At 38.6% G+C, this 12,112-nt stretch overlaps 1 protein-coding gene across 1 annotated transcript; it reads left to right on the plus strand.

Moving 5' to 3' along the window:
- The first annotated feature begins 362 nt into the window (after window positions 1-362).
- Window positions 363-10,669, plus strand: LOC311203908 (programmed cell death 1 ligand 1-like). Its single transcript, XM_084278700.1, has 8 exons — window positions 363-457; window positions 2,258-2,326; window positions 2,943-3,296; window positions 4,217-4,498; window positions 5,697-5,816; window positions 8,216-8,266; window positions 9,246-9,311; window positions 10,273-10,669. Exons 2-8 carry the CDS (start codon window positions 2,272-2,274, stop codon window positions 10,293-10,295), a joined length of 951 nt encoding a protein of 316 aa, XP_084134826.1. The 5' UTR covers window positions 363-457; window positions 2,258-2,271; the 3' UTR covers window positions 10,296-10,669.
- The last annotated feature ends 1,443 nt before the right edge of the window (window positions 10,670-12,112 follow it).

Raw genomic sequence — 12,112 nt, forward strand, 5'->3', positions numbered from 1 at the left:
GTTGTGGTAGGCTCTATGAGAAAAGTAATGAGAAGATTACAGCTTTGGCAAAGGTCTGTGATTGGAATCTAGGTCCTAAGTTGCTCCAATTGATCCAGCCCAGAGGATTCTTCTGCTTGGGGTGAAGCAGCAGAAGGGTCTGTAATGGTTACTCCAGCACATATTTTTCATACACATCTGGATTTGATCTGGACCTACATTTTTTTCTAACTGAAAGTGAAAAATTGAGTACAGCAGCAGACTTCTCAGTCTTGAAGAATTTTGTAAGTAATAGTCATACTTATTTTGTGTATAGTAAGGCTTGTTTTCTCCTGCAGTGGGAGAAAGCAAGTTCAGCAATTGTAGGATACAAACGTGGATCTTAGAACCTCAGAAGCTTACTTGTTGTCACTCTTTTAGGAGTTACTCAGAACATCTCTTCTGGAGTTCATTCTGACATTCAGATTTCCTGACAGAAGTGAGTATGGTTTGTATGCATGAATATTGGTATCCTCCAATGGCTCTAGTGCACATGGCATTTGTTTCGAGCAGTCTCTCAGCTACAGCTTCTACTTTTAAAAGTATTTTGGGTCTGAGTGTGCTACAACTCTAGTCATTCCAGCACAGGGAATGCAGAGAGGTGCACACTGATATCCCTCAGTGGCTCATCCTTCTGCAGGCTTGCCTCATGAGTAAGCATGATCAGAGCATACTTGTGAGCTGAGTATGCCTCTGTCTTGTTTGAGAAGCTTTACTCTGGAGCTTAGTTGGTGCTTTGGACTGCTTGTTACTTAGGCAGTGGCATCATGATGGGGATGTTCTCATACATGCATATCACCAGAAACTCTTAGGTGCCCGTGGGGTTAGGCAACAGTTTATGCTTTTAAGAATACCACTCGTGGCTAAAGCATGAGCTGGATTCCTCACCATGTTAAGAAGCCTGGGATTTATTTATTAATGAAACACATCTCTCACCCTGAGGGTCTTATTTGTATTTCCCTGTCTCTTTTAACAGAACATAATTTCCTAATTGCTCATGCCTGCCTAACAATCTATTAGATTGGCTCCCATCTGTGTTCCCTTCTGCAAACCTGTTACTGGGAACAGGCAGCAGCAATCTGAGGAGAAAAATAGACTCCTCATAAGAATTCAATTCAAGCTAACTGTCTTAGGCAGCAAGACTGTAAAGGCTCATGTGTCCTGTGATTTAGGACAATATTGTTACTTTATTGTCATCTTAAAATTGACAACCAAAATAAAAACAAAACACTTTACCAAAAATGGTAAGACTTGCAATACAGATAGAATTTCATCAGTTAGGAAGCCTAACGGGTATTACAGTTGCCTAATTTCATACACAAATGTTGAAACTACCACAAGAAAACTGTTGAAGGCACATCTTTCCTTACTTTGTGGCTATCTGGGCATCCAAAATGATGACTCTATTTAGATAATATTCTACAGTTCTCTGTACTCACAGAAGACTTCCATTATAGGGAGTCTTTTCTTTAGAGTAATTTGAAAAATGATGGCAGTGTTTGATATTGGTATTGCTCTGACTTAAAATGCAGACTTAGAGCTGTGGGTGTGTGAAGGCTAAGTGTATGAAATTATGTCAACCAGTGGTTTGTAATGTCAGTGTTCTGCAGGAGGGGGAAAAGCTTCTGACAGAAAATTGAATTAATGTATGTGTATAGAGGAAAAGCAGCAGAAATTCAAGAAAAGAAACTTTGTAGGCTGACTGCTTCTGTCACTGTTTTACAAATGCCCTACCTATTGTGTAAATACTCCCTAAGTTATTAATTACCACATGAATTCTTTTCACAGTACATGTAACTTCCTGACTCCTGTGGTGTATACTGTGAGACAAGGCATTATTAAGCAGTATGTTAAAGTTAGGGAAACAGATGGGAAATAGCTAAGTTCTATTTCACCTGCTGAACACATACAGGAAACTCCTCCATTCTCCTTCTAGCAGGAGCAACGCTCCCTGCTACAATTTGGGTAACAATTGGGTATTTGTGAGCATTTATTTAATAACTGACAGACAAAAGTTTGAAGCAAATAAAATTAGATGTTCTTCCTGTACCCATGCAAGAAAATTTCTGCCTCATCACTTGCTGTAGTTAAAGGTGCAATTTTGCCACGTTTTTGTCTTACTATGGAATTCATTGTCCTCTGTCAGGTTCTTTGTGTGGAGTGACTTCAAACTGTATTATACAGCACTAGTCAGAACATAAGCAAATATTTTTATATGTCTATTATTTTATCATTTTAGGTTCTACCTACATCATGGAAAAACCTTTGCGTTTTTATGTGTTTTCATTCTACTGGCATTTCTTAAATGGTAAGAGGCTGAGTCATAAGCAGAAGAACTGTTTAATTACATTTTCTTTCCATGTACAAGCACAAAAGTGTTTATACCTCAGTTTTCCTTCAGGTGCTAGCATTTGGCTTTTTTTTTCCTTAATATTTTAAATAAGAAGGTGTTAATGTGCTTTTAGAATGAACTAAATATATCTGTTTAACACGTGTGCTTTGATATGGGGCCAGGCTGGAATTGCTGGCAGTGTTTTGACACTGTACCGTGGTACCAAGACCTGCATTACACGCAAAATTTGATTTGCACTGGTAGACTTGGGAATCATCATGTAATTTTTAACATTGTATGTTCACATAAATAAATTGACATTTATGCAAACAGAACATTCCCACCCGAGGCACTAATGATTGCCTGTGACAGTGTTCTGAGGGGCTGTGCACACGCGTTTGCCTGCAGCGTCACACGCTGCGTGTGCACAAAGCGTGTGTCTGCAGGTGTAATTAGCCCACTCTGCTCCTGACGTGGGCAAGTGCATGCAAAAATGTGTAACTTTTCTGTGCAGGGCAGACGCTTTTGGTCCAATGTATGAATTTTAATCACAATTAGAAAGATAAGTTTTCTCCAAAATTTTGTTTTTCAGCTTTATTCACAGTGGAAGCTCCCCAGCCACTCTATACTGCGGAACATGGGAACAATGTGACCATGGAATGCACGTTTCCAGTGAATGGGAAATTAAGGTTCAGAGATTTAAATGTGAGCTGGGAAAAGACAGATGAGTTAAAGAAGCAGGTTTATGCCCTTATCAAAGGAGAGGAAGACTTCAAAAGTCAGCACCATGACTTTAGGGGAAGAATAAAATTGCTGAAAGAGAATCTGAACTTTGGACAGTCTCTCCTCCAGATCACTGATGTGAAGCTCAGAGATGCAGGGTTTTACCGCTGTGTTATTGACTATGACGGTGCCGACTACAAGACAATCAGTCTGAAGGTTAAGGGTGAGTGTGCTGCTGCAGGAAGTTTGAGACTGTCTGATACTGTTAAAAAATTTCAGAGGAGTCCCTGAAGTAAGACACGTCTGGTTTAGCGTTTAATGACTCCTGCACAGTTGTACAACTTTGTGTTTCTGTCTAGGTTGAATCCATCTTCTGTCTTTCCTGTACCATAATGAATGACATGTGAGGCATGGTATTGCAAAACCATTTAGATGAGACAAAGGCCAGAAGACTAAATCCTTTTTCTAGAGAGCATCAAAATTGCAATAAATCCTGTAACCCCATTTGCTATGAAGAGATGCAGTAGTGATATTTACTTTTGCTATCAAGAGTATTTACAAAAATCCAAGCTTATGTATAGAAACTTGACACCAAGGCTGGGGATAAAGAAAATCTGTCTTGCTAATATCATAGAATAGCATCACAGAATCCTTAAGGTTGGAAAACACCTCTAAGGTCATCAGGTCCAACACTACCATATCAACTAAACTATGTCTTGAAGCGCTTTGTCTATGTTGGGTTTTTTAACACCTTGATGGATGGTGACTCTACTACCTCTCTGGGCTGACTGTTCCAATGCCTGACCACTCTTTCAGTGCAGAAATTTTTCCTAATATCTGAGCTAAACGTCCACTGATGCAACTTGAGCCCATTTCTTCCTTGTCCTTAGTAGTAGTTACTTGGGAGAAGAGGCCAATACCCATCTCATTGCAATCTTCTTTCAGGTAGTTGTAGAGAGCCACAAGATTTCCCTTCAGCCCCCTCCAGGCTAAGCAACTCCAGATCCTTTAGCTGCTTCTTGTAAGACTTGTGCTCCAAACTCTTTACGAGCTTCATTGCCCTTCTCTGAATGCACTCCAGCACCTCAATATATGCTGTTCTCCTAGCTTACTACTAGTAAAAATACTTCATTGTTTATTTAGCTCCTTACAGAACTATAACCAAAGGAATTGTGAGCACAGGAGGCAATGAATGGAAGTTGACGTGTCAGTCAGAAGGTTACCCACAAGCTGCAGTGATATGGGAGAACAGAGAATATGAAGATTTGACTGATAAGGCAAGCACGAGTTATGAAACTGGAAGTGACCAGCTGTATCGTGTGACAAGTACACTTACAGTCAAAAGTAGGATTGATGAGAGGTTTTCCTGCATATTCTGGAATAAAGAGCTGCAAGAAAATACTTCTGCCACTTTACACATAGCAGGTAACATTTCTAAATATCATTTATGGTAGTATACTCCAAGGTACTATGTCATTTTGTCCCAGTTGAATCAGCCACGATTTGTTTTTATTTCCTATCTAATTTTGAGAAAGTTTAAAAGAGATACCTGTGTTAATTTCTGATATTAGTGCACACTTGCTTCCACCACACTCACATGTGGATAGGCATTGTGCCTGACCTAAAGTTATGTGAAAATCGAGTGTGAGAGTGAAAGTTCCATTATTTGAAAAGCATATAGTTCAGAGCCTAGAAATGAAACACTCCCATATAAGTTAAACACACCTTACAAGAATGTCCTGTCTTGCTGATAACTGTCAAATAAACTTGAGCAATACAGTCTCTTTCTGACACTACAGCCTTTGCTCTGAGCATACTTAAAGATAACAATTTTTTACACAGGGTTTTTTTTTTCCTTATGAAGTCTGTATTGAATGGAGATGCATGAAAGGAGAACAACAATACCATTTCTCATCAGACCTTTCAACTGGGCACCACCCCTACTGCTTTTGCTTTTGATTACTGTGTACCCTGATGTGTTTGCCCAATCGAACTGGAGACCGTACCCATATCAAAAAGAATATATGTGTTTATCAGACTGGTACTTGGTCAGGTCATTTCCGTGGTCCTGTTCACCATGCAGTTTTAAAAACACCTGTACTGGCACATATTTTGGGACTGAAAAGGGGTGGAAACAGGCAGCTGAGAGTAAGATAGCCAAGTCAGGTTTTCAAGGAGTGGTAAGTGAGCAAGTTTGGTTTTAACAAGAAATGCCTGTGGAATTTAAGGAAGCCACTTATCCTTTGTATTCAGAGCTTTACCAAATGAAAGGGACTCTCTGTTCTCTTACTCAATCAGCTCTTTCCTATAATCCTGACAGGAAGCTAAGCTAGATGTAATACTTTGGTGACAAACAGGATTTCTGATGAGAATCACAGGCACTATCACATGGGATGCAGGAAGCAAAGATAAATATGAGTATGTCCCAATTATTTTTTTTTCTTCCTGTACTGGGGTAATGAGGTATGAAGTGCATCATCATCGTCTAACCTTACAGAAAATCAAAATGTGCTGTTATCCTGTTTGAACAGCTCATACCAGAAATAGTATGGTGAAAATGAAAGGACAAGGGAGAGGTTTGCGCAACTGTCTAATGTCTTTCCCCTACTTGTTTTTCTGGAAGATTCAGCTGATGGTGTTCTGTGGACTGACAGCAGACGGGTTGTTGGAGCAGTTCTCATTGTGTGTGCTTTCTTTGGATCAGTGCTTCTGTTTACGCTCTGCATGAGAAAAAGTATTCAAGGTATTTATTTCAGTGTATCACAGTTACAGTCAATGTGTTCGTGGATTCATCCTCTCAGAGGTGGAATAATAAAAGTCTGCCTTAGAACTTCCATCCTGAAACCACTGAATTTTTTACCACATTTCTTTACCTGACTTCGCTAACTTACTAGTATTTAACTGAGTAGAACAGCTGCTCACAAACCACTTATCCATTTATCTGTTATAATTTTTCTTTTAAGTAATGATGCAGAGCAGTAAGATTAGTGCCTAATCTATTCAAACATCAAAACACATCTTATGCACCTACTGGAAATGGAAGTTTCCTATTGTGTGTCCTCCCTTTTGATTGAGGACTGGAATGCTGGGAGCAGACAGGGCACTTGAGATTTTTTTTTTTTTAGGGTGGTTTTTCTCCCTGCATTCTCTGAAAAATTTCACTGAACTGTGAACACATGTTTTTTAAAGTGAGCTGATTGTTGTGAGTTGTACTTAACATCTTTATTTTCGTGAAACACCATAAAACTGGTGGACTACATATGAAGTTTTATGTCCAGTGTTTTGAGTCTGAAAGACTCTTCACAAGAGGGAATATTCCTACTGTGGCTTCATACCACTTGATTCATTTCCTTGTTATGTTTTGAGCTTTTCCAGTTCACTAACTTGAATTTGACACTTTCAGCATCACAGTATGCTGAAGAGCTAAAGCATTGGTGTTGACTTGTTTTCACTTGCTAGCTAAGCAAAGAGAATACTTGGAGAAATAATTTTTGGGGTGTCTGATCACGAAAAGAATACATTTTACCTCCGGATTGAAGAAAAAATGAAGCATGTTGCTTAACCTGAAATACATACAGCTATACTTTTTACTTTGGTTGTGTTTTGTTTATTTTTTTCCTTTCAGTAAAGGTAGGTGTATTTGAGGATTTTATATTCATGGGCATTTTTTACTCTTAATGTTACATATACAGTAAAGTCACGCAGATCTCAATATCCATGGGAATTATTTGAAAATGCCAAAAGGAAACTGTTTTTGCTGAACATTCAGGGTTTGGTCAGAACTCTTCCTCCATATAACAACCTTGTGGATTTTTTGGCTGATGTGTAGCAACTTCTTTTTTTCCAGATAATTTTGGGGGGTTAAATTGTCTGCTGAGCAAAAGCACAAGAGGCACTGAAGCTGATAGCATGCTTTTAGCATTGTAATACCATACTGGCATGGCTGTCTATATTATTACCAGAAATGCTGCAAAAATCTGAACAAGTTAGCTGACTAAATGCTCCTATGGAAATTTGGAAGATGTAATTTGTGTAGCTAGCAAAAACTCCACTGGAACTAACGCAAAAGTTAGCTGTACTGTCTTTTCAAGTGATATCTGAAGCTTACATACTAAGAGATGTTTTTCTGTTTGCCAGAACTGTTGGTTTTCCTGTTTGACAGCTCTTTTCCATAATGAAAACCAGGAACAGCCCCAATTTTAGTCTGGAAATTACACGAAACCACCTGTAAGCAAACTGAGCATTCATGTTAAAGTTCCATAAAATAATTACCAGGTGGAACTAAATGTGGATATTCAGTGTTTTGGTCACAAACACCTTGTCAGAGTTATGGAAACATGTCCCCAGAGAAGTGTTTGTAAGCTTAACAGGCTCCTGGGTGATTCTAACAGGCTGCAGAAGGCCTGTAGATAACCCTGCATGTGTAAGAATATACTTGTCCTAAGAACATGGCAGGAATAGGAGCAGAATATGAAAGTGGAAGAAGGGACATCAAAATCCTTGACTTCTCAGAAGATTCCCATCAGGGGCTTTCAGTGAAGGTCAGAAGTTTCCTAGGTTGCTCATGTAATAGTTACTCTGTGTATGTATGTATGGTAGCATATATGTATGTTACGAGGTACGTGATCATCGTGATTAATGACACACAGATTCGTCAACATAAACTACAAGTTGATTTTGAAGCTTAAGTAGTAGTAACGGGGCTTTCTTTTAAAACCCAAGTTGTCCTGGGTGACTGGTTAAGTGATTCTTTCAGAACAGAACCAACATGGCACATGGGCTTTTTTCACCTCAAAAAAACCCCACTGAGAAGGCGATCCCCTTCTTTTTTCCCTGTTGCTCAATCTGTTAAAATTCTGGGTGAAAACATACAATGGGAAACCATTCAAACAAGTATTTTTCAGAGTGTATAGTATCAGTGGAGCAGTGGCATGAGAACAAGGAAAGGAAATTGAAAAGGAAACTGACAGATTTGGGGCACTGAAGAATATATTTTAAGGTCTGGGAAGAAATTGAGTGTTTTGAGAACCAGTGATTACACTATGCTAAGTATGCCCTTTCTTCAGTGTGCTTAAGCCCACGCTAGATCTGAAGCTAGTATTTTGTTTTCTTTTTTGATTTTTCTTTCTCATTTTTTTTCAGCTAGAGCAAATAAGGACAAGAGAAAATCCGTGGCTGGTTCATCAATGGCAAGTATGTACATATAGCATATGTCTGGGTCAGTGTGATGCTTGTGGAAACAGTTGCTTGAGAATTTACTTTGTAATGGTGACAACCAGCTGGGGATTTACATTCAAACTTCATTTTGCTTTCTACTTCTCATTTATGTAACTACGATTGAAGAGTGACTTTTCATCACTATGTCAACTTCTTGAAAAGAAAATGTGAAAGACAAGGATACTTGTTCCCAGGGCAGATGCCGTACAGGAAAAGGACAGAGTAATGGGCTGTGTTTTGAAAAGCCTGTAATATGAGGGGGCATGCTCACTGGAACTTATCCCTGAGGATGGCAGCACATCCTGATGTGCAGACTTTGTCCTTTGAGACATGTGGACATGATCCTGTGTTTTCTCCAGTATTATAGTGTGCATTTGAGGATCTTTTTCACAACATCGGGAATGGAGAATTTGGCCTTGTTGAGAGAAACACAGGAATAAGCTTTAGCTTTCCTAACAGTTTGTTTTTCCTCCTGTTGAGATTCTAATGCTGTTTGCTATGAGCAAATATCAGTGAATGGCCAGTACCACCATGATGGTGAGGAATGGAGGAAAGAGTGGGGGAGGGCTAATATTTACAGGGGGAAAGAGATTTAAATCCTTTTTGCCCCTCTTGTTGATGGCTTGCAGATGTTTTGTGCTGGTTTTGATCTTGTTTTGTTAGTTTTTTTTAATTTGTCCTATGCTTTTATTTGGAGATTGCTTCAAATTAATTCTGTGTGAAAGTCAGTTCATACTGGGAGTTGTTTTTTTCCCTAAAAAAAAATGTGAGACTTTCATTCACTTGAGAATGTGCCCAAAATGGGCACAATATATCAATCTCTTCTGCCAATCTGCATTTAAGTCACATTTAGGTCCTGGGCGGCCTGAGATAGCAGCTTTTAATGAAGATTTATCACTATTTGAAAAGTTTGTTATGCTGACTGTTATCTGTATGGATGTGGTTTTGTTTAAAGAGCTGTCAAAAGATAAGGATACACATGACTACAGAGATGCTTCCTTTGACGACAAAGGGCTTAAACGTAAGTTGAAATGATCAAGATAAAAAACAGTGACAGATTGCACACTGCATAAATCTTTCATGGTCATCAGAGCCTTGATTCATGCTTGCTTCATTTAGTCCCTTGTTTCAACACAGAGAGCCTTCCAGAGAAGTACAGACTCACATTTTCTGTCTTGCAAACTCACCATCATAACTCATTTAATACTGGGAATTAATCAAATATTAACCTGTGTTTAAAAATAAAAGGAAAATCCACACAAAGGAAAAATGTGATGGACATAAAGAACAAACCAAATTAGTGTTTACTCTGGCTCACACTTTTGCTGAAACAGTTGTGGGAGCACAACTGAAGGTCTGGTGGTGGCAATGCAGAGGGAGAACTTAACCCATAATGGTTTTTAAGTGCCAAGCTGTGAGTTTTTGACTCAGCAAAGTAAGAAGATAGATGGCCAGATTTCTGAAACATGCTGTCTAATTATTGAGGTTTTTCTGTCACATTCTTACTGACTTGTAAAGCACTTGTAGGTATTACACCCCACATCCCTCCCTGCTACATTTTACAGTAGTAACCATAAACAAACATAAGCCTGCTTGTGGCACAGATATAGTTCTCTAAGTCAGAGGCTTAAGACCTGGTGATATGATGCTAGGGGTACTGACAGATAGAATGATGAATGTATTTGAAAGACTTTAAAAGAAAATTTTAGAAGAATGAGGGACCTGTCCACAGCAATTTCATTGTATTTGCTGACAAGCCCTTTCCACCAGTCTATTTGAACAACCACTTTTTTCCATCCATGATCATAATCTTTTTCTAGTTTAGCTTTCTATTAATTTAATTTTAGATCTTTAATTTTGACAATGAAGAAAAATGTTTTGGTACCTCCAAACTCTAGTAGAGTTTCAAAGCCGTAAAATGTTCTGTGACTTCATAATTCTGTAACTTGATGATTTTTTTAATCTAATTCTTCCTTTTGCAGATATGCAAATTGAGGAAACATAGAAAAAGCAGGAGAAGCTTTTTTTTTTTCCTCAGTGATGAAGGTTTGACAGCTCAGATCTTCCGTGTTCTGTCCATTGAGGGGGATATTAATTTTTGGTTTTATTCTGTGGTGGCACTCTTGTTCTGTATCATTATAACTCAGACAAAAATGCAATGATGTTAATAGAATTAACATAGATGAAAAGGTCGTTCGGTATATGTGACTAGGCATGGAGGTATTTATTTAAATATCTAGGTTTCTAGTTACTCAAGTTTATGCACTTTCAAAAACACTTAATTAAAAATATCTTTAAGGTAAAGCACTTTAGATCTAACCATCATGAAATCATAGCTGGTTCTTGCATAGGTCATCTGGACAACCTTGCGTAGATCCAGGCCTGGAGGTTGGTGTCCCTGCCTGTGGCAGGGGGGTTGGAACCGTGTGATCCTTGGAGGTCCCTTCCAACCCAGACCATTCCATGATTCTAGGACCTTTTTTTTTTTTTTTTCTCCTTGTTTTTTCCACCTGATCTTTCATTTCAGGATTTGTTTTCTGGCTCGTGAGAATTTTTATTCAATACTTTTATCGTGATAAAAGATAAGGATACAACAAGACAAAATGCCATACAGACAGGGCATTTTCTGTCATTACAGTAGATATTAAAATACCAGATACAGTTAAACCTGAAATAAATGCTATAAATCCCTTAGCACATATGGTTTGGAAATTATTAGGTAATGTTGAGCTTCTTGATCTCTTTCTCTAAAAAATATTCTGGGGGATTTAATTTCCTTATGACATAGCTGGCAGTACTTGGTTGCTGTCATGACTCTTCTGATTTACCATTTGGGGATACTGGAACTCTTCAGACATTGATGTAAAACAGCTTTTCGTATGGACTGTGTTTTTACGTATCTTTAGAGTAGAAGAATGATAGTCTTCTCACTTCTAGGTCACAAAATACACGCTCATGCAATTAAACAATGCTCCTGGAACATGCTTCCCCTCCTCCCCTGCTGTGAATTTGGGGGTTGGACTCTATCTCTCAAGGTCCCTTCCAACCCCTACAATTCTGTGATCCCAATTCTTAAGCTATTGCTTTATTACATTTTGCTAGATGGTATTTTGTGTCACAGTCAATTATTTATTAAAATGCTATTCACCATTATATTTTTTTAATAAAATATATTTTGTCTTGTTTTTCCTTCTTCCTTTGACTTGTCAATAAGTAGTATTAGTGCCACTTGGGCTTTTTCTGGGGAAATCGGGTGTCTAACATTTGGGTGTAGAAAAGTGTTCACACCCATGTCATCCCTCCACTGGCTCCCACAAATATGAGACACGAGATCTGGAGTTTCATGGGGACTGGGTTTTATTTTTCAGTTTAAGATGAATGATTCTCTTGTGCAGTCATAGGGTTGCAGCCCTCAGCCTAGGAATTCACTGCTGGGAGTGAAAAGTTGTGTTTAATATGTCTGAGCAACCTACCCTATATAGTGCATTAGGAAAATACGTCTCAACCATAATGAGGTTGGTACACTGATGATAAGTAAAATAGTTACTATACCGTGATTTCCCCCATTCATTGCAGAGCTTGCATATTCTGATACCAAATATTGCCCTGTGATTTTTTTAAGTTCTATGTGAACTTGAACACCCCCTCCTGCTTCCTGACGTGCTCTTTGAGGCCACAGTCCCACTGTCACTAGAGGCCATTAACTTTTAATTAATCCTCGAGTGCAAGAATGGCTTTGAAAATATGAAGGGCCATTTGTAGAAAAAGCATGGAGGTGCCTCAGCACACAAGTGTAGCTCCACACCACCACATAAACAATAC

Source organism: Gallinula chloropus (genome assembly GCF_964237585.1).
Source record: "Gallinula chloropus genome assembly, chromosome: Z".
In the NCBI taxonomy this organism is placed as follows: Eukaryota; Metazoa; Chordata; class Aves; order Gruiformes; family Rallidae; genus Gallinula; species Gallinula chloropus.

What these genes read in the sequence shown, in the direction of transcription:
- LOC311203908 (XM_084278700.1), top strand. Translation starts at nt 2,272, where the DNA reads ATGGAAAAACCTTTGCGTTTTTATGTGTTTTCATTCTACTGGCATTTC. An exon ending in CTACTGGCATTTCTTAAATG is followed by an intron (nt 2,327 to 2,942) that starts GTAAGAGGCTGA and finishes TTTGTTTTTCAG; the next exon opens with CTTTATTCACAGTGGAAGCT. An exon ending in AATCAGTCTGAAGGTTAAGG is followed by an intron (nt 3,297 to 4,216) that starts GTGAGTGTGCTG and finishes TTGTTTATTTAG; the next exon opens with CTCCTTACAGAACTATAACC.